The sequence below is a fragment of the Vicugna pacos genome, chromosome 2 (genome assembly GCF_048564905.1).
Source record: "Vicugna pacos chromosome 2, VicPac4, whole genome shotgun sequence".
NCBI lineage: Eukaryota > Metazoa > Chordata > Mammalia > Artiodactyla > Camelidae > Vicugna > Vicugna pacos.
Window position 1 is genome coordinate 117,207,425 of NC_132988.1, and position 22,267 is coordinate 117,229,691.

The following is a 22,267-nucleotide window of genomic DNA, read 5'->3' on the forward strand; positions in this document are numbered from 1 at the left end:
ATTTCAATCAGACAGTGACTGTCTTAGCGAGGAGACTAGCCCATCTACCCTCCCTGCCTGAATCGGATATCTTCATTCCTCCACGGGCCACTGATGAAGCTTTAAAGTCTCTAATCCTCAGTTTACTCTTTGGATAACAGGCTGTCTTCCTCACAGGACTGTTCTGAAAACCCAGTAAATGATCACAGGGGTCCTGACTGCCATCACAGTCTGCAAAATCACAAATGGTCAGTACTCACGAAGTCTTATTTGTAAAAACAATAATTCTTAACCGTCATGGTAGACACTCTTGCTACCCTCTTCTGTGGCTCTGTGGGGACCGAAAGCTTCCGAGGGGCCACGAGCCCTGTGCCTTTGTTTGCTCAGAGCCACGCCCAGGATGCTCTACTTGCTTAACCACCACAGTAGGCACCGAAAAACAGCTTTAGCTAAATGAATTCTGGCTGTCCCATTAATCTTTTTAAAAAGCCACACATGAAAAGAGAGCCTTATTAATATTTTAAACAATCCTTGGGGGCTGAAGCCAAGCTTTTCCCCTCTTTTCAGTCAGGCTACTCTTGTATCTCAGAAGAAGGCTAAGGTGGAGGAAAGAGGAAAAGACACCGCGGTCAACATGAGTAGAGTATTTTCGTGATTCAGCCCTGCTCCCGCCTCGGTCCGCACTGTGCACTGTCTGGGATGTCCCTCCTCCTCCTCTGCTCACATACCCTCTCCTATCTCTGATTTCACTGCCAAAGCTGGGACCTTATCCGCTTTGTTCAGGTGGGCAGACTGAGGCTCAGGGGGGCACAGAGTGAGAAAACATCAAGCAGGTGGGGACCTGGGGATGCAGCTGGTCTTTTTTTTTTTTTTTTAAATCTTGATCCTTTTCTAAGCCTTCTGGGTCCCTCCACGGATCACACACACCAGGGCTGCCAAAACACCTTAACTGTCTCCAGGATTTGCTCGAACTGCTCAGAGAAGCTGCACTTGGATGCAGAGGTCAGGCTTCTGTCACGCTGACTTTCCTTCAGTTTTTCCAAGGGATCACACTCTTTTGCCTTGGGGCCTTCCCCCACGTCACACAGAACCCCCTTCCTTCCGTCTGTCTCCCTCCGCATCCCAGGATGAGGCTGGGTGTTCCTGCTGTGGTCTCCCTGGCTTCCCATACCACCCCTTACAACACCCCCACACTTCACAGCAATTTCAGGCTGAAATGTCAGTCTTTGCTAAACACTGGGAAGGCAAGGGCATGCCCATCTCATACCCACTTTCCCTAGCACCCTGCACAGTGCCCGGCACAGACCAGGTACTTATTGTTCTTATAGTCACTTACCAATTGGGTAATATTGAACATGTTAAGGGTATAGCATGTGTAAAGCCACAATGCCCGTCCATTCATTTAATGGCATTCTGGTTCCTGTCACAACACGAACATTATCAGCAAAGGATCCTCAGGAAGCTGTGCGTCCTACAAAGGAGCTCCGTCCAATGTCATCCTCTCTGGTTTCTCCTTTAAACCACAAATCTTTCTAGCTGGAGTGAACTATGTGGACCAAACAAAAGATGAATGACTCATCAAGGGCTACTTTCCCAGTAACTGAGCGGAGTTTTCAGCATCTCTCTTCCCCATGCTATTGAAGCTGTCAGAGTCACTCCGTTTGATTCTCTCTTATACATGAGTGGACTACTTGCTTCACTCAAATGGCTAAAGCAGCAGGATCAGCCAGCAGTTCTGAAGCCCTTGCTCTGTGCCTACCAAACACAAAGCGCTTTGCCAGGGTCCTCTTGGACGCTCAAGGGTCCTATGAAATGGCCAGTGCTAGGCCCACTTTGGATATCAGAGCACGGAGGCTAACCCAGATCCATCCGGTGCAAAAGCCTGGGCAGTTCATCTCCACTCTGGAGGGCCACAGCCAGAAGGCAGGGTGACAGAACTAGACAATTCAGGAGGCACTGTTCTGATACATCTGCCTCAAAGCCCATCTTGCTCAGCTTCCTTCTTAGAAACTGGGGTCTGGAACAGGGCACAGGCCTGTGGGGGGCCACAGACACAAAGGGGCCTGGGGCTCCAGAATTCATCAGTCACTGCATCACCTCTACCTCCATCTCCTGCCTCGGGTCCCCCGGGGCAGGGCTGGAGAGTCCCAAAGCCTGGACATGCTCATATAAATATCCAGTACATTCCCCCCACTGCCTAGCCTAGGACAACTACATCCCTTCCATTGATTCTTAGCCGACAACAGTGTTAAGTGACTGGTCACTTACATCTCCATGTCTCAGAGGGCAAGGATTAGGGATGGGGAAGAGGTGGTCCCACCCTCAGGGGTCACACTGCTGGATGGTAACTCTGCAAAGGTCGGCTGGCAAGACCTGAAGCAGGACACAGGAGGGGCTTCCTAAGGGGAGACTCAGCCCAGAAGGGCAGAATGCAGGGCTGTTCTGGAGAGGTATGGGTCCAGTTCCCTCCCAACCTTCCTCTCAATTGTACCTCCAGCCAGTGCTCCAGCCTCTGAGAGCTTCATGTGGACAATGCTTCCTTCAAAAGATTTACTGAGAAGATTCAATAAGGCAAGGTCCACAATACACTGGGCAGACGAGTAGGGAATGTCAGCTCCTTCCCCTCTGCCCAAAGCTACTCTCTCCAAGATGCTCTGGGGCCAACTCTAAGCCTGGACTCTGGATAAATGAGGATGCTGGGTTTCCTGTCTTTAAACCTCAGGCATGGAATCCCCAGAAGATTCAGTTATGCTCAGAATCCTGCCTCCTAGCACCTGGTTGCTCAGACACCAGCCACCCAAGGCCCACGGGCTTCACCAGCACCTGTGGTCCACGTCTCTCAGGAATGGCTTGGTTCAATTCTCATGCCAGGCAAGGAATGGGGTGGAGGTTTCTGAATCGGCTGTCCCCTCAGCTCCCCACCCTGAGACAAAGCGTGAAGACCAGGGTTCCTTTGTTTCCGGCCACACCCAGGGACATAGAGTACAGCTCGGTCCCCACTCCCATTCCCGCACCCCAAGTGTTAATCCTTCCGGGGTCGCCAGTGCCGGCCCATTAAGCTATTTTTAGTTGCGGGGACGAATGGGAGGGGCGCTTCTATCATGGCGCTGTCTCTAGGTCCAGACTTCCACTCCATCATTATGGGCGGGGAGTGGGGAACGGTGGTCGATTTTTTTCCTCCCTCTGGCGGGGAAGGAACTCTGCTGCGAGGCGCAAGAGCTGGACGGCGCAAAGGCTCCACTCTGGAGGCTCAGCTCCAAGGCCGGATGGAGGGTGTTCGGACCTCCGCGCCCCTCCCTCTTTTGTTCGGCTCCGCAACCTCCCAGTCCATGCCATCCTCAGGCACATCCCGTGGGGGGAGGGGGCTGCAAGCCCGCGGAGAGAGGGGCCTGAGGCTCCAGCCCCGCCCCGCCACGCGGGGCTCCCCTCCCCCCCATTGTCCCCCAGATGCTTGGGGGAGGGGGCTGCAAAGCCGAGACCGGCCCCGCCCTACCCGCGGCGACGCAGGAAGCCTCCGGGGGCCGCCCCTGAGGGTCCCCCAGCGGATCCCGACCCTGACGGAGACCACCTCCACCCCACAAAGAACGGCGAGGCAGAGGCGGGGGCCCAGCTTACCGTGATGTGCGGAATGCTCTTCTTGCCCTGGTAAGACATGGCCCCGCTCTGGCGCCCTCGGCCCGGCGGGTGAACCTGTGGGGCTGGCTTTCGCTCTGTCCGGCTCCCTTGAGCGGTTCCGCTCTGCACGCGCGCGGTGACAAAGGCCTGGGCCCAGTAAAGAGAGGGACGGAGGCTCGGCGCCTGCGGCTGCCCACGCGCCCGGCTGCCCCGGCTGCTCGGCCCGCCTGCCGCCGCCGCTCGGCTGCCAGCACCGCCCGGCTCCGCGAGGAGGGCGGGAGGAGGAGGGAGAGACGAGGGCGGGAGGAGGGGGCTGCAGACAGACAGCTCCTCCCGGCGGCGCGGAGCCGAGCCGGATTCGCCCCTCTCGGCTCGAACCAGGAAGCGCTTGCCTTCCGATCTCCCCCACTCCGCCCCCCGCCCCACCAACCGCCCAGCCCCGCCGACCCCCGCCCCGCGCACACGCCCTCAGCTGGGCCCCAGCCTCGCTCTCGCGATTGGGTAGGTCTGGTTTTCAGGGCTCTTTTAAAAGCCAGAGACGGACTTCGGATGCGCTGGCAGAGACTGTGGGCAGCGCCACAGGTGTGGTGCGTCGCATCTGGGGGCCTCCCTGGAACATGTGCCTGAGGGAAGGAGTGTGAGCCGGGTGCCTAGAACCTCCCCCTCACCCCCACCCCCAGCTGCTGGAGCATTCAGGCTCTCCAGGATCTGGCCCAGCGGCAGCCCCGCTTTGGCCTTTCCCCAGCCTCCAGCCTCCGTTTGTCCGTCCTCTGTGATAACTCCCTGAATAGACCAAGCAGATTTCCAGACCCAAGTTCAAGCCTTTATTCCAGCTGTACCTTCTCTTAATATCTTAGCTCAGACATAAGCTTACCTATTCTCCCTGACTTACTGCCAACGGCTTCTCCATAAAACCTTTCCCTGCCACCCTCTCCCATCGTTGAACCAGACTCAGCAGGAACCTCCCTGCAGCAGGGAGGCTTAGGCCCTAATGAATGGCTGACCTGCTCTACTGCCCCTGCAGCGCTGCTCATCACACAGCCCCCAGGTACTGGGACCACCAGGTCACCCCCACAGCCCTGTCTACCAGACAGTGATTGCTGATTGGACAGCCAGACCATTAGCACTAAGGTCTCCACAGCCCCCAGGACAGGCTAGGGGGAAGGTGGCGAACAGAATGTCCTGCCTCCCAGTGGAGAGTGGACACCAGCCCTGGCACCCATAATCCAGATGTTGCTTTGGGGAGAGGTGGGCAGGAGACCAGGGCATAGCATGTTAAACTTCTTGATAGGAGAAAAGTAAAGAGGGGACAGGGAGAGAAGAAGGGAGTCTTAGCAAGCCCCCACAGCATTAGACAGGTGCCCCAAATCTCCAGGCAGATTAAAATGCCAACCTCACTTTCTGCCTACAAAATCCAAACCTGCAGGTTCTATAAAAAGACCCCATCTTTTTTACTGTCAAGTTGCCACCCAGAGGGCAGGTGTGCTAATCATGGAAAAGCCCCCACCACTCAAGTTAGGGCCCGAAGCTCTTACCTCCACTGCCACCTGGGGGCCAGTCCTCCAGTCCAGGACCAGAGGCCAGAGATGCCTGGTCCTTAAAATGGAGATGGGGTTATATGTTCACAAAAGAGAAACAGCTTAGTATTCCAGGAACACTAGGCCCTAAGTTTCCCATTTCACAGGTGGGAAATTGAGGTATACAAGGTAAAATGGTATCTCAGATACAAAGCATATTAGCTGCAGCAGAGCATATCTAGAAGCCACGTTCCTGCACGCCTCGTCTAGAGCGCATTCTCCTACACTCATTCATTTCAGCCTTGGCACTGCTGGGTCCTATATTCTTGTTGCTGACCGGAAATTGCAGGTCTCCCTCTCCCAGATTCCATATTCCCTTCCACAGCGTTGCTAAGTCCTAGGTTCCAGAACCAGGGCGTCCCCACGGTTGAGTCTGGGCAGGTATGCTCCAGGGGTGGGGACAAGACCACGTGCATATCGAGGGAGGGGCATGGGTCCGCTGTTGGCCAAAAAGACCACGGCTCTCGAGCGGACTTCCCGGGTACAAAGCTCCGCAGTCGCTCAGCCTTGGGCCGCCGCAAGCCCTGCGCTTGCGCCGCAGAAACCCCTCCTCCCTCCCCAGGAAAGAGCTTTATGGGCGGGGGAAGGGCCTCGGTACCCTCTGCAAAACGTAGAATCAGCGAGGCCCGCCCCGGAATCCGAACCCCGTGGCCCCTCAGCTCTCAGAAAGTAAAATGTTCCCCTCAGGGAGACCATGAGCCCCTTGGCTACACAGTCCCGAACCTCGAGAGCTTCTGAAGCCCTCGGAGCGCCGGAGGCGCTGCCTTTTGTCCAGTACCCGCGAAGCCATGGCGAAAGGGAAGAGATGGCTAGCGGGGGAGAGGAAGGAAGAATGGAAGAGGTGAAGCAACCAGCGTCCCCAAGCGCCGAAGCACGGCTGCGAAGCCGTCCCAGACAGCCCAGGGGAGATGGTGGCGTTGGTGACATTGACTGCAGCTCCATCAGGGACGCTTTCCACAGCTCCCAGCCGTACACAAAGAGCTCTCGCCTCCCTGATACTCCTTCACGCCTTGAGGAAGTCTGGGAGATGCCACCCCCATTTCACAGATGAGGAAGCTGAAGCTCAAGAGGGCGCAGTGCCTTGACTGGAAACCAGGGTTCTCCAGTATTGGCCCCGGCTTCTCGGTCCGCGGCTCTGAAGCCTCCCGCTTAGGCTCTGAAGCCTGGATCCCAAGCGAGGTCAGCCACCAGGGAAGGAGGTGGGCAGGAAGAGATACAGAAGGGGCTGGGACAAGGAGACGGGACACTTTCGATATCCCCATTTCTCGCCCCCACCTCCACCACACACCCCCTCACTGTAGAGCTTCTTCTTGCGAGGCGCCGGATTCAGGACCACGGAGAGTTCCCGAGTTACCGGGACAGAAAGCCTGGGGCGTTGGGGATGGGGGCAGGAGGAGACCCACTATTGGGTTGTAGCAGCCACAGGCTGACCCAGCCCCCACTCCTCAAGAAAGCCCTCCTAGATCAAGCTCTGCATCCTCCGGTTCACTTTATGCCTCTCATAGCATTTAAGGGGAGAAGGGTTAATAAAAATGATAATGATAAAACTCATATAATAAACAACGAACATTTATTGAGTGCTCACTACCTAGCAGCATTAACTCATTTAATTTTCACAGTGAATTTGTCGCCCACCCTGACCCAGGGTGGGGCTGGAGTGCTGAGCAGGGATCCCAGCACCTATCAGGGGCCTGGAACCTGAGCAGTGCTCAGACTGGAAGTTCTGGGTTAAGCCGACAGCTCGCCAGCCCTCGGGTACTCCAACTTCCGTTGTCCAAGCACCTCGACCATATATCCCTAAGCTGTGTCATCTATCCACCGTTCCTCCCGCAGTGCCCTGGCGACCCCCAGCTAAAGGGACAAGAGCCATAGGGCCCAAGGCTTGGCGTTCCCTCTCCCTGATGTTTCCCCACTATCATGGGGGGGGAACCTCCAAGTCTAGGAAGCTATTGACCCCAGATCAAATCCACGCTCTGCCTCCAGCTTGCTCTGTGAAGTGAGCACACTGGCGTCGTGCTGTGGTATTCAGGGGCGTCCCTGAAGATGTCGGTGATTGCGGGTAGTGGTTTCCAGTTCTATCTGCCCGACAATCTAAATCTTTCACCAGATATTTCCCTCAGAAAGCACAGAGGGGAGCACTCAGGAAAGGCTTAAGCTTTAAGCCCTGTGACCACAGGCATTTCAGGGAACCTCTCCTAGCGCCTGGTACCTAGCAGGTGCTCTACAATTACTAATGAGTGAGTGAATAAATGAAGGGATGAATGCGGAACGGAGCTCCCCGGCTTTTCATAAAGCAGAGAGTAGGGAGCCTTGGATGAAATTAACCCCAGAGGTACTGCTACGTTTTAAGGAACCATGTGGCGGTTTTAGCCAACTTACTTCCCTTTTCAGAACCTCGCTCTGCTTTTCTGCAGAGGAGGAGAGGGGGACTGGATCTCGAAGGACCCTTTGGAGTCTCCCGGACTATGCCGGCCAACCCTGACCGAGTCGCACCACCTCTCCAAGACCTCCTGTATGATGGGGTGAGGGAAGGGCCTTCTGGAGCTCTCCCAAGCCTGGTGGCAGTCGCCACAGCACTCCGGCCCGGGCACTGCCCTCAGGCGGCCCCACGCCCAGCCGCCCGAGGGCCCCGCCCCTTCCGTCCGGCCCACGCGCGCCCCGAGGGTACCTGGCCATTGTCCCGGCCGAGTGGCAGGTCGCGGGGCGCGGGGCAGCGGATGCGCAGCGCAGGGGGTCGCTCGTCGCGCTCGCCTGGCGAGCTGACGGCCGAGCCCGAGGGCTCGCTCACGTCGCTGGCCGTGTCCTCGCTACCGCCGGGCCCCGGCAGGCCGACAGAGTCGAGCCGGCCAGCACTGCGAGGCGTGCGCGCCGAGCCGCGGCGGCCCACGCTGTACGCGTCGAAGTCGATGGTCTTATTCTCGTAGGCGCCCTCCACCGCAGCGAACATGCCGCCGTACTTCTGGCGCGGGGTCTGCGCCGCGCTGCCCGGTCGCGCCAGATACACGGGCAGGTCGTCCTCCGTGTTCCACCCGCGCCGCCGGTCCGCCATACCGGTCCAAAACCGGCCGCCCACCCGCGCGCCCGCCTGCCCACGGCCCTAGCCACCGCCGTGCGCCGCGCTCCGCGCTCGGTGCGGGCCCGCGGCTGCCCAGGCGCGACTGCGGCCCGGGGAGGGTAGGGGAGAGGCGGGGCGCGCGGTGGGGCGGGGCCGAGGAGGGGCTGGGGCGGGGCCTCCGGGCGGCTGTGGATGAGCGCAGCCGCCCGCTACAAAGGATCGGGAGGCGGGGACCGCGGCGAGGGCGGGGAGAGACTGTGACGTGCCCTCGCCGCAGCGCCGAGGGCGGGCAGCCGAACCGCAGTGCCCTCGCCGCACCCCCACTCTCTGCCCCCAGGTCGAGCGGAGGGCTCGAGGGGAGCCGGCGGTGCGAACGGCGAGCACGCACTCACACACTCCCAAGGCACACACAGGTTGGTACTAGCACACCAGACGATTACGCCATACGGGCACGTGCGAGGTGCACTAACGGGCTGGCATATGCGGGAATCGATTACACACACGCTCCCCAGATACACGCAGGCTCGTTCACGCACATCATAGACAATTTTGCACACATATACATACTTGTACATATTCCGAGTCAATTACACACACACACACACACACACCCCGGAAATTCTCAGCCAAGCCGGCGCATGCACCGCATCACACGGAGATTGATTGCACAACCAGAGAAGCATTCACACATCGGTCACCGCATTCATTCACTCAGCACTATTATATTGAGAGCCCACTGGTGCCTACCACGTTGTTGGTGCTGGGGGCAGCGCCGTGAACGAAATAGACCAAGTCCTGCCCTCCGGGAGCTGACGTTCTAAGGAGAAGGAGACAAACACACACATAATGTACCAGACAGGGCTACGCGCCTGGCAGGATGAACAGTCAGGCAAGAGGGATGTGCCGGGACCACATTCACGCTGACAGACAAGAGAAATACACTCTTGCACATGAACCAATGACTCACACGTGTACACCGGGCTCACTCCTGCACCACCCACACAACAAAGAGATTTTCTCGCCCTCATACCAAAGGCAAACTCACAAGATGACTCCACACATGTAAACCCCGCCAGGACGCCCACACACAAATCCGTACCAGAAATAAGGGAGGTCAGGAGCTGAAATAGAAACACTCCAGAAAAAGACACAAAGGAACTGATCATTTCTCACACATGCACCGGCTCTTGTCAGTCACCCAGACAGACAAATATTCCCCAGTCCAGGGCCACCTCCCGTGACCCCTGATGAAACCTACTCTTGCTGAGCTAGGAGCTTGCAGCCTTGCGGCCCCAGGCATCCTCTGACCAGGGCCGGGGGGAGGGCGTGGGGCCTGGGGATCGCTCTGCTGGGGCTCCCTCTCTACCCGTCTTCAAAGCCAGGTGCCATGTGCCTTTGCTAAATACACTTCCTCATTTCTCCCCGATTATTATCAGGCAGAGGGTCCTAAGAGTCTCCAGGGACACTGTGGTCCCAGCTGCTCTTTCTGGACGAGCAGAATCGCCAGCTGCCAGCCCCCTCCACGGGCAAGTCCAGACACATAGCATCAGGCTGGGTGGAGGACCCAGCTGGGAGCTTCAGTGCCTTGTGCCACACCCCCCACCCCTCCCAGTGCTGGGAACTGTCCCTTCAGCACCTGGTCCTATTGGTTCTTGGAGTCCCAGACAGACAGATTTCCAGATTCACACTCTCATTCTTTCCGTGCTGAAACCCATGCATTGAGGACTTGGGGTATTGGCTCCATGGCTTCACTGTCACCTTCCCACACTTACCACCTTTCAACAAGCTGGTCTGTGCAGTAAGTGGGTGTTGTTACTTCTCTAGTTGGACAGATGAGGAAACAGGAGAGGAGAATGAAGCAGTTGCCTGTACTTCAGATCTCACTGTGCTCAGCCAGGTCTGGAATTCAGTGGGCACATAGCAGGTCCTTTTCTGTGCTTGAGGAAGTAATACTGGGAATACAGAGATGAGTATTTACAAAGTCCCTGCCTTCAAGAAGCATATATTAGTGTAGGGGAGCACTAACCATAAATAAGAACAGAGACTACCACCATCACCCCAGCCCCCGTTCACTCTCTTCTACCCACCCTATCCTGGTCCCCTCCCTTCTCTGCCCCTGGGCACCTGCACAGATTTCCACGACAGATAGTCCTCTTGGGGCCTGCAAGACTCTGGGTTGCTGTGCAAGTGTGTTTTCAATGAAAACTTGTATCTGTCCTGTGAAATTCTGTTCCTAGAACATTCCAGAGAAGGAAATTTCATATTGAAGACCACATAGAAACTTCTTCTAAAGCTCCCAAAATACTCATGATGACTAAACCCACAGAAATATCAGAGAATCCAAGAAGCTTGAGTTAGATGAAACTCTGAGCTCCCTCTTAGTGCTGTATGCCTGAATTGGCCCTCACGTCCTGAGGATGCTGTCTCTCAGGCTTTGTTTAAGTACCGCTGGCGATGGCAACCTCAGTACTTTGCAAGAAAACCCTCTTCATTGTAAGAACGGGCAAGGCAGTTGTCAAGACTAGGAGAGGGTGACCCAGGAAGGAAAAGGGAACAAGTTGTCTTTATGCAGAAGCAGGAAAGGAGGATAATAATTCCCACTTATAGAGTTTGCTACGTGTCAAGGACCGTTGTAGGTACTTACATATAGTTACTCTTTTAAGCCTCACAGTGACCTTTGTGATAGGTACTGTTTTAGGCTCAGTTTGCAGATGAGAAAACTGAAGCTCAGAGAGATAAATGACTTGCCTAGGATCACAACTGGTAAATGATGCCACTTAGGATTTAAATGCAGTGGTCTGGTCCCAGAGTCTGCATCTTAACCAGTATCCCTTACCCTCCCTAGGAAGTCTGACTGAAGAGCTCCCAAGGGGAAATGGGAGACAAAGGAATGGACCTGGCAGAGTTAGAAGAGTCTAGATTTTTGAGTTAGAATCCTATCTTCCATGCCATCTTGGGCAACTGATAATTCCACATTCATCCCACACACGTCTTGGCCATCCACACCCCTTGTTTTCTCCTGCATCTCTCCTCCCGTTGAAAGGAGAGAGATCTGACTTTGACTGAGTGCCTACCATATGCAAAGGTCTCTGAACACAGGGTTCATTTCCACACATTAGTTCTGCTTTCAGGACTCCCATGTGACAGACGATGCCACCTCCATTTTCAGGCTGGCAGGCTGAGAATGACAAACCTCAAATCCACTGCTCAAGGTAACTGACCACGCTGGGACTCAACCTCAGGTTTGTCTGAGTCCTTTCTACAACATCTCCTCAGTCTCAAGACCAGTAACCCCAGTGTAACAGGGGAAGGGGGGCAGGAAACCAAGCTAGGGTATAAGTTAGGAAATGCAGCCACCAGCCTGCAGGGAGGCATTGGGGAGTGGTGTGTGGCGGAGGTCAACAGAAGAAAGCCCTGGAAACCTGGGCAAAGTGCTGTCAGGGCAAAGGACTGCTGGGACCCTCCCCGTCCTGTCCCCTGACTGCTCTCAGCCCTCCGGGGAAGAGTGCTCATAAGTGAATCAAACCACGGCATCCGGTGAAAGACAAGCCTGCAGCCCATCCTGCCAGGCCAGGAAGCCTTCTGGGGCAATGGCAGAGGACAGAGGGGCCGCATCAGAGGGCTGCAGGGAGAGGACGGGAGACGCCACTCAGCTCTGATGCCCGTTCTCCATCAGGACCTTTTTTTGGCAAATAAAAAAAATAGATCAAAAAGTCAGTTGTAAAAAGAATGTTTTCCAAAAATGAGGGAAAGGGAGCTGTAGCTTATTGTTAGGTGTATAATCCTCTTAGCAAATCTGTGAGGGGAGCAATAGATTATTGCACTCATTTTGGATATGAGAGAAGAGATTTAGAGAAGGAAAGCAAGCTCCGTAAAGTTATGTGGTCAGCAAGCGGCAGACGGACAGTTCAGTTTCAAGCCTGTTTGATTCTAAAATGTTTACTGTTTTTCTGCTGCCTCCAGATCAGTTCACGGGGGACTGCGGTAACAAAGCTGTCCAGCTCCTAATCCCCGGAGCCTGTGTGTATGTGACCTTACACGGCAAAAAGTAATGTGCAGATGTCATAAAGCTCAGGGTCTTGAGATGGGAGATTATGCTGGATTATTCAGGTTGGCCTGATGTAATCACAGGGGTCCTTAGAAATGGAAGAGGAAGGAAAGAAGGAGGTGATATGACAACAGAAGCAGAGAGAGATTTGAAGATGCGATGCTGCAGGCTTTGAAGATGGAGGAAGAGAGCCTGAGCCAAAGAATGCAGGCAACTTCCGGAAGCTGGAAAAGGTCAGGACGCCAGTTCTCCCCTCGGGCCCCCAGAAGGAACGCGGTCCTGCCAATACCTTGATTTTAGCCCAGGGAGACCTGTTTCGGACTTCTAATCTCCAGAACCATAAGATAATAAGTATGCTTTTGTAAGCCCCTAGGTTGATGGCAACTTATTACAGCAAAAATAGTAAACTAATACAGGCATATAAGGGATCGTACAGGAGATCAGTTTGTTACCTGTGCAAAGTAGATCTGACTTCTGAGGAGATCATTTATTCCAAATGATCAAAGAGGCTTGAAGTCATTGCCTTTTTGTATTGGGCCAGGGTCTACAACACCTTGTAATGAACTGTCAATAAATTAAACATTCAAAAGGGAAAAAAACTTTAATTGTGAAAAAGGATACACTTTAATGTACAAAATTACACAAATTATACATTTAACTAACATAGAAAAATACATCTTGATTACAAGAGAAAATGCCAGCCTATTTTACACAAGATTGAGCAATCATTACAAATCTCGAAAACCCAGAAGGGACTGTGGAGCCTGATTCAGACTCACAATGGGTCAAGAATCTGGCAGGCGTCTCCGAGGACTGAGGACTGAGCACTCTGTTCATTTTGCTGCAGGCAGGAGTCTGGGGACAGCCGCTGCTTCAGAACCCAAGAGAGCGTCCCACTGAAGAACATCTGAAAGAAAGGGAGGTCTGCCTTTGTTGCCAGACCATTCCCATGGGAACCGATGCTTGTAACTGAAGGGAGGGGCAGAGCATGGATTGCCAAAATTCTGACCCTGTGTTTATTCATAGAGACATATAATATAGGAGTCCTTTGAGATTCATGCAGTTGCAAGGGGTAGCGTTATTGTGCATGTGGGATCTAGTGCAAAAGTACACAATTTCCAAATTGATGTCTGTGCTTCACAGCTCTCATGTGATAGCTGCCCAGGATTCCACCTGGAAGAGTGAGGAGACCAGGGAGGTTCTGCCAAAATGAACGCTCAAGTCTTGCTCATTGCCTTTGCCAGTGACACCCAAGTCCCTGCCCTGCCTCACCAGCAAAAGTTGGTTGTACAAACCTGAACGTTGGGAGATCGTCTTAGTCGCCCAACTCAGATGGGTGGTGCATGCCCCACTGTTGCACTGAACTGCGTCTGGATCGTTTTCCAAATGTTGAGAGGAGATTCTCAACATCCACAGAGCACTAATACGTGCTGAGTGCTTTAGACACCACGTGCTGTCTCATTAAGGCTCACACCTTCCCTGATGTTTCTGCGGGGGACTTTGAGACAGAGAGAGGTAAGTATACCGTCCAAGTTTGCACAACCAGTTGGTCGCAGAGTCCTGGCTGGAACCCCATGTATCTGGCCCATAACCGATTCTCCAGTCTCTATGAGAGGCAGAACTTGCCCTTGTCCCAATGCAAAGTCTAATAGTTAATAGTTATAACATCACAGCATAGATATTTATTGTCCCCATCACTTTCAGTGTCATATTTGCAAACGTTGTATTATATTTCTTTAAAAAGAAAATATTGATACAGAGTTGATACCAAAGTTTTCCACCCTTTTAAACAACCCTACCCAGGTGTCTTTCTCTTCCCCTATTCTACCACCATATAAAGGTTTCATCAGCCCACCTTTGGACATAGGCTGATGATGTTTTTCAAAGACAAAATGTTATTGAAGCAAACGTGATTTTGATGGTAGCAATTCTGCCATCAGTCTTCCCGTGACTCTGTAATACATTTGCACCAAGGCTGCAGACGTCAGATTTGGATGGGAGCTGTGCTTGCTGAAACCAGAGCTGGATTTAGGGAAAATCAAGTGGGATAAAGAAAACCCAATCCTTCCATCCTAAGCCTATTGACTGTTTAAAAGCAGTTTTAGGTCCAAGGCACACACTTTCTCTTTTCCAAACATTCTCATATAAGAAGAAAGAGGAATAAATACATTAGCAAACCCCAGAGGTTTGTTCTTCTCTTCCTCCTTAAGGTACCAGAAAATTTCCAAAGAATTTATTTCAAAGCCAGATAGGAACACAGTTGGCCATTGGTGCAAGTGCTGAATAGAAATCTGATTCTATTTGCTTACACAACTGGTGGCTTTATATATCATAGTGGACTTAGAATATCTATTTCTGAAAGATTTCAAGATGTAAGCCACTGTTCCCAAGAACTCGGTTTCGTGTGCCCACTGTGTCACTCAGTTGTATAATCTGAATCTTCATGTCACCGTTCCGTGATCGGCCATCAAGAGCTTGGCATCCGGTTCTCCTTTGGCACAGCTGAACGCTACAGCACGCTATGCTTTTCGTTTTCATAGCTTCATCAGCTTGGCCTCTAAAGGTCAAGTTACAAAGCCATCTCGTGGTCAAAAATATTCCAAAGATAGAAAGTTTCCTCCTGTCAGTTCTGAGGACACTGCTCTTTCCCAGGAAGGAGCAAAAATAAATGTGAGTCTGACATGAAAAAAAGAAACCCACAGTGGCATCTGGGACTTTCATTAACCCAGGGGGTGGGAGAACCGAAAGTTCTGTGAGGCTCCAGTCTGGCGGTTCTCTCCCTGGCTGCCCATTAAAGAATCAGTAGGGGGCTCTTTTAAGACCCCTGCTTGGGACCCACCCAAGACAATCTGATCTAAGTGGCCTGGAGAGATTGCTGCGCATTGGATTTCTAACTGCTCTCCAGGTGAGTCCAACATGCAGTGAGGAAGAAGAATCATCACCGTGGAGTGCTACCTTTGTACCACACAGGTGCATCCTTAGAGAGAGTGTGGCAGGGCTCCTGCTACACCCACCCCCTGACTCCCAGCCCAGATCCCTTCTCACTGCAAGGCACTGTCAATGCAGAAAAAGAGGCTGAGTATCTAAAATATGTCTGAAATGTCTAGCACCCTGTTCTCAGAAGTTGACTGAGTTCTCAAGAAACTTCTCATTCCATACTTGGAATTTCACCCTGGAATTAGACAAGAGCTGTGAATCTCTTAAAAGAAGCTCACCAGCCTGAAGGTAAAAATCGTCCCCCTCAAGTTTATGACGTCTACTCCATAAATTGCTGAGTAACACAAATGGAAAGAAAGGCATACATCTTTTAAAGGATTTGGGCTCCCTGTTCTCCGCAGTGATGAGTGACTAAGCTCATACAGTAATCTCATCACAAAGTGATTCATAAACTTTTGATCAGCTTTGCTGCTTGATTTTCACCCTGGGAAACTAGGGTAGGGATGTGGAGGAATGGATTAAACCATAATCATCTCAGGCTAGCCAAGAAGTAGGTGAGTTCTCATGATAGCCTGGGACTCAGGGCTGCCCCAGGCAGAAATGTGGGGAAAGCCTTTGATCTAATAAACGTTGTTGAGTGATGCCGTATGGATGGTAATCATTAGAAAATGAATTGCATCCGACCCAGATCTAGAATTCCAAATCAGAAGAACACGCATGGGAGGCACAGTGGGAGCGCTCTGCTTAAGACATCAGAACCCAACTCAGCTCCGTCGACAGTCAAGAAGCTGTGTGACCGCACACGTCACTTAACCTCTCTGGGCTTCTGTTTCCCCTCCTGTAAAATGGGGGATGGCAGGTCTGTTCACACTAAACAAGGTCTCCAGCCCTAACAACGGATGCTTCCGGCTCTGTCGCCATACTTACTGCACCATTGGCCTGCCTGGGAAGGCCCATGGCAATGACCACTCCGAGCACACGACAGCGCGGCCACCCACGCCATCTGCAGAGCTGTTGGACCATGCGGCCTCCGCGTGCCTCAGTGGCTGCCACACCTCTGGTGAACCTATTTTAAGAACACTGCCTAGCAGTTCACAGGGAAACGTTGCCATGCCAACTTGCTGGCTGTTGCTAATCACAATCTACGAAGGCACAGTACCACCATCTGACAAGCAGTTCTCTTCCTGAGCCTGGAGACCTTGTCATCAGACAGACCGCCTTGCTCATAACAGCACACAGTAGGTACACAGCAGATATGCGTTGTATGAAGGACGTGAATGAAGGACGTGAAAGCGTACGCATCACACTGGTCTGCAAAGTGCTTCTGCACCCAATGTATCTACTGCCCTCCCAGCAGGTGCTAAGGCAGGTGTTTTGCTGCCCCATCGGCCAGGTGAGCAAACTGAGAAGTGACTTTCCCATGACCTCGGAGCTAAGAAGCTGCAGGACCTGGACTCCAGCCCAGCGCTTCAGTTTTAAACGCGAATCCCTCTCCCACACCAGGTGGTCTCTCTGCTCTCCGGCCGATGAAGGCCAAATCCTGCACATTTACGCACAACGGTAAGAGTTGACAAATTTCTTTTTCCATCCACCTTCCTGTTTCACCCAAAGCCTTAAGGCAAGGAGGCAGGGCTCTGCCGGGGCCACACCTGGTCTCTGAGCTCTCCGATGCACGGGAGGACCGACTGCTCCCCTCAGGAGGGCCTCATTGGCCCCAGAGGGGCTCAGAGGCCTCCCACAGGGACACTGGGAAGGACTGAGGTCACGGAAGCAGCACAGTGGGTGAGAAGACCAGTGGTCAGCGAAGGTAGGGGCCCAGGACAAGCATGCCGCCTGGGGCTGGCGGAGGAGCAGACGGGGCCCGGATCCGGAGGCAACACATATCCAGCAACAGAGCTGAGCCCTGAAGGTGAAGCCAGGGCCCTACCTAAAGCCAGCGCAGAAGAGGCGCTTTATGAGCAATTATTGACTGACTGACTGACTACTGTAAAGCGCGCCCCCAGGAGCCGGAATTTGGTCTGTTTGTTCTCTCCTGTAACCCAGGTCAGTGGCAGAGCCCAGCACCTACTGGGGCTCAGTAAATGCTTGCTGGCTGGAACCCAGTGAGCAACACACCTCAACCCCAAGAACCCGTGTACCCGGAAGCGCTCCAGGGGGAGGCTAGAAACCACATTTTTCCTTCTTGGGGGGAATTATTTGGAAAACATGCCATCCTTTTCACCTCAGAGGGAGACGTCTGGTTAGGAAGGAGGGCAACTAAACTCTATTGAGCACTTACTATGTGCCAGGCAGGCACCTGACGTTCTTGACTCCCCCGGCGCGGGTGAGAACGGGGGCGTCGCCCCGTCTAGCAGCCGAGGGTCTGCAGTCAGACGTGGCTGGCCTGCCCGGGGTCCTAGCAGGTGAAAGGCGGAGGTAGGGCTCTGAAATCAGGCTGACGGACTCTGCAGCCAGCTGTCCTCCAGGATATCACGTCTCTTGCTCAGTTGTGCTCTGTAGCCAAGGGGATTTGGAGCCCTTGAACGTCACCCTCACTTGTTACGAAGTAACATGACTGGAAACACCAGCTGTGTGCCCAGCGTCCGCTCGATGCTTCACCTTCTCTGGGTCAGCTAAATCTCAGAATAACCCCGTGGGGGAGACATGGCCCCTTTCCCCATTTTGCAGATGGAGAAACTGACCCCCAGATTCTAAGTTGCCTGATTGGCCTGTGCTGTTAACAAGCCACTCATATCCCAGCTCCGCGTTCCAGTCACCTCATGTCCCCTCCTTCTGTCTCAACAATTCCATGAGGCTGCAGGAGAAGGTACCATCTCGCTCATTTTCCTCCAAAATAAGAGTCACAGGATCAGGAAGGTTAAGGCTATTGGATCAGGTGGGTGGCAGAGCTGGAACCAGAACCCAGTCCAGGTCCTTCCTGGATGACACCAGACATATTACCATCCCACCCGGAAGACCCATCCGTATTTCTACCCATAACAGGAAGGTGCTGGGCAGACTAGGTGGGTGAGGTGGTGAGCGAGGAGGGGACCAGGAGGGAGTGGGGGCTCAGGCTGTGTGCCTGCTGGAGGGGGAGCGAGTGGCTGTCCTCCTTCAGCTCTGAGTGTGACCATGAAGCTAGACACCTTGTGCTGCCAGATCCACTGGTTTTCCAAGAGAAGCCAGAAATCCAGATGTTTATGAGAAATCTCTTGGCTTTAAATGTTATTTGCCAGCTCGATATTAATAAATACAATGTAGATATTTGTACCCCCATGTTCATAATATTCACAACAGCCAAGAGAGGGAAGCAACCCAAATGCCCATTGACAGGTAGAGGGGTAGACAAAACGTGGTCCATCCAAAGAATGGAGTATTACTTAGCCTTAAAAAGGAAGGAAATTCTGACACCCACTACAACATGGATGAAACTGGAGGACATGATGCTCAGTGAAATAAGCCAGTCCCCCAGAACAAATCCTGTATGATTCCACTTACAGGAAGTCCCTAGAGGAGTCAAATTTATAGAGACAGAACGTAGGATGGGGGCTGTTGGTGCTGGGGGAGAGGAGAATAGGGGCTTAATGTTTCATGGGGACAGAGTTTCAGTCTGGGAAGATGAAAAAGCTCTGGAGATGGATGGTGATGATGGTTGCACAACAATATGGATATACTTAATGCCAGTGAACTGGGCATTGAGAAACGGTTAAGATGGTAAATTTTATGCTAAGTGTATTTTAACCAGAACTTAAAAAAAAAACCCAAAACAGAAGCTAAACAAGACATACTTGTGAGCCAAATCTGGCCTTAGGGCTGCCCATGTGCACACTGTAGACTAGGCCCTCTCTGGGGTCAATCCCGTGGGTCATGGGGCCGGGTGAGCCCAGCCTGAGTCCCAGACCTCAGGGCAGCCCCTATCCACCAGCTGCTTTCTTGCCATCAACCGCTGCCTCCCAGCAAGAAAGAACACGGTTCACTGGGTGGCACCAGGCGCAGCCTGCTTTTCATCCTGCCTTTCTCGGGGATGCTTCGACTTCAGGTGTCCCCGTTAGCCCCTTGGCTGCCCGAGTGAGATGGCCTTGTAGCCCTGCAGTGGACAAGGAAGTATTTTGAGAAGGAGCAAACCCTCTCAGTCTGAGCGGAGCAGCTGGACCACGATGCTCTTTCCCTGCTGGGCAAGACGAGCAGGAACAGGGCTGGAGTACTTCTGGCACTTTGGGGTGCTTTGGTTACTTGTGGGGGGTTGGAAATCCGCGGACACAGTTGCCTAAACTGACTTATATTCAGAAAAGAAGAGTTCTCCACTTACTCTGGAAGCAAGGAGGCTGAGTTTGGGACCTTCCCAGCTGGCCAGACCCTGGCACACAGTAGGAACCCAGCCAATGTTCACTGCATCAGGAAGAGCCTCCTCTGATGGATGAGGCCACGCAGGGAGGGGCTGCAGACTCATCAGATGTCCGAGCTGGGAGGAGCACTGGTGGGCACGTGGTTGCACCCATTTTGAAAATGAGGAACTGAGGCCTGGAGAGGTCAAGGGATGGCCTCAAAGTCACTGACCAGTAAGAGGCACACCTGGTCTCTGGGTTCCTTAATAAGGTCCTTTCCCCCTAGACTCAAGATGCTTGACCCCTGGGGGTCCCAATCGCATTTGAGAATCTAGATAAATCCTCTCTAGATTCTCTTTAGGAAAAGGAAATACACAGCTTTTTGCAGGGGCGAGCTCTGCAGGGGCTCTGTAACATCAAGACTTCATTTAAACCATTGTTCTGCCAGGCCCCACCTCACCCATCTTGGGTGGCAGCTGCATAGAGCTGAAGTGTGATGGGTCCTTCCAGCGGAGTGCACCCCTGAGTGACGGTAAGCGAAAGGAGACGGAATCACATTTTACAAACAACAATGATCCCTGACCCGTGGGAGGCATCTTGGCATTCAGAGCAGCCACTAGCTCATTTGGTCATCAGAACAAAGCTGTCAAGAAGGTGTTAGGACCCTCAGACAGATGAAGAAGTGGGAGCTCGAAGAAGGTTAGTAATGCACAGGGACACAGCGTAGGGGTGGCCAAGCCAGCCAGGACTGTGGGACTCCAGCTCTAGGCTCCTGCCACCAGCCTGTGCTAATACAGACGGGCTTCTGACAGTTAAACGGCCATCTCTCTTGTCCCCCTGGTTGGTATCACACAGAGTAGAGACGTTCTCAAGAGTGACTTGAAATAGGAAGGTGACCATTTGGCTGGTAGCTCAGCTTCCTGGAAGGCATCACGAGTCACGGGGCCACCTCTGCTCCACTGGTCAGGTGGGAGGGGTGCGACTATTTTCCAGCTTGCTGTGCTTGGCTCTGTGCTGTCTTCTTCTCTGCCACAGAAAAACAAGGAGATGAGTTCTTAAAGAGATCCTATCAACCAGCATGGCATCTACATGAAGCCACACACCTGGACACACAAGCCTTTAAGATGCAGGGAGGCCCCCTTCCATCTCTATATGTCGTGGGCTTCAGTCATGAGATCTGTACACAGTTCACCAGCTGCTGTCTCTGGGAAAGAATCTTAGCTTGGAATTTTAATGAACAATGCCTCTTTATGTGGGGTGGTTTTGAACCTTAAAACAACATGGGAGTTTTAGGTGAAAAAGCATTCTTGTGTATTTGTACAGAAAGGGTTTCTAGTTTTCATGAGACTCTCAAAGGGTGCTAGCCCTTGTGTGGTCAAAGAGACAGAGGGTAACCTAAGAATCACGAAAGAAATGTTAGGTCCCAGATGTGAAGAATGGCAGAATGAGACAACGGCAGGTGGAGAGGGAGGAACAATCCAGTTGGGAGACAGAAAGAATGTGAGGGTGGAGAAGCGTTTCAGGCAGAAGACTGACACAGCCTGTGCAAAGGTCCTGTGGAGACAGGAAGGGAGCACAAGCAGCCAGTGCAGACAGACTAGACAAGGGAGGGGAACACAGGGGCTGTGAAGGTCTCAAGTACGGCAGATGCTGAGATGGACAGACACTGGGGGGCTGTAGTGCAATGCTGAGACATAAGGGCTTAACTAGCGAAGGACAAAAGGAAGGAAGGAAATGAAGGAGGCGGAGGAGGAGGACTGCCTGGAGGTGGTGATATGTGAGTGGCGCCTTGGGGATGAACAGGAGTCTTCTGGGCAGAGGAAACAGAAGACTGCTTGGCTTGGGCAGAAGCCAAGAGGTGCAAGAGAACATGAGCTGGGAGGGCTCAGCAAGGCAGATCAGTCTGTCAAGAGGAGCTTTCAGGGATGTTGCCAGATCAGTAAGTGTGTTTGGGCAATCTGACAGTCTACTGACAGGACCCCAGAAACACTAAAACCCCACTGAAGAGCAGCATCTCTTTGCAGTTCCACTGTTGCTCCCATAATTGATTTCACTGAGCTGGGCTTTTAAAGCTGAGGGTCTCCTGAGATGGGTAACAAAGGCTCACATCGCTCACAGCCACATTCAGGGTAAGGATGTTGGTAAGGACACCAACAGAGTGCTACCCTGTGTGTCACCAGGCTTGGAGTAAATAAAGTCAGATCTCACTTGCTTAGGTTATTTATTTGTGTAAGGGGTTTTTAGGTCTGCTTTTAAAAATGTATTTACACATATCCTGTAAGCTGCTTTTAATCTTTTTATTTGAAGGAAATAAACAAGACAAAAATAAATCGAGTTCCAATCCTGAAAGCTTATAGGCTGACTGGTACCTAAGCCTCCCTGCACATCACAGTCACTATGGATAGCTGTAGAAGAATTCAGGTTTCGAGGCTCAACCCCAGAATTATGGAATCAGTATCCAGGAGGTATATCTCAGAAATAGAAATCTGTATTTTCAATGAGTCCCATATTCATGCATTAAACTGAGTGGTTCTTATACATTAAGTTCATGCATGCAGCACCTGGCATTGGGTACCACTGCATTGGGTGACGCTCCAGTCTGCAGACAAAGCAGACAAGTAAAGTCAACGTCACTGGAAGCAGGTGAGTGGTACCAAACACAAGAAATCATCATCTCTTGCCTACATGAGGTTGGCCCAAATCTTTGCCTTGATCTTGCATTCATCAAGGAATTAATGCAACAACCCTTCCA

At 52.7% G+C, this 22,267-nt stretch overlaps 1 protein-coding gene and 2 long non-coding RNA genes across 5 annotated transcripts in view; 2 read left to right on the forward strand and 1 right to left on the reverse strand.

The window, feature by feature from the left end:
• Positions 1-8,220, reverse strand: part of CRMP1 (collapsin response mediator protein 1) — a 67,254-nt gene extending 59,034 nt beyond the window's left edge. Inside the window, exon 1 of one of the 3 annotated variants that reach the window (XM_072946468.1) lies at positions 7,840-8,220. In XM_072946468.1, the coding sequence (XP_072802569.1) occupies positions 7,840-8,220 (381 nt within the window). Of the gene's footprint in view, positions 1-3,594; positions 3,760-5,129; positions 5,180-7,839 lie in introns of those variants that run through there. The other 2 variants (XM_072946477.1, XM_006216366.4) reach the window with 2 other exon arrangements.
• Positions 3,482-6,755, forward strand: LOC140688089 (uncharacterized). The gene is made up of 2 exons (XR_012062827.1): positions 3,482-3,624; positions 5,859-6,755. It is a non-coding gene; the product is annotated as an uncharacterized lncRNA (long non-coding RNA).
• Positions 8,221-12,395: 4,175 nt separating the features above from the next.
• LOC140700628 (uncharacterized) lies at positions 12,396-13,332 on the forward strand. Its single transcript, XR_012079089.1, has 2 exons — positions 12,396-12,507; positions 13,122-13,332. It is a non-coding gene; the product is annotated as an uncharacterized lncRNA (long non-coding RNA).
• The last annotated feature ends 8,935 nt before the right edge of the window (positions 13,333-22,267 follow it).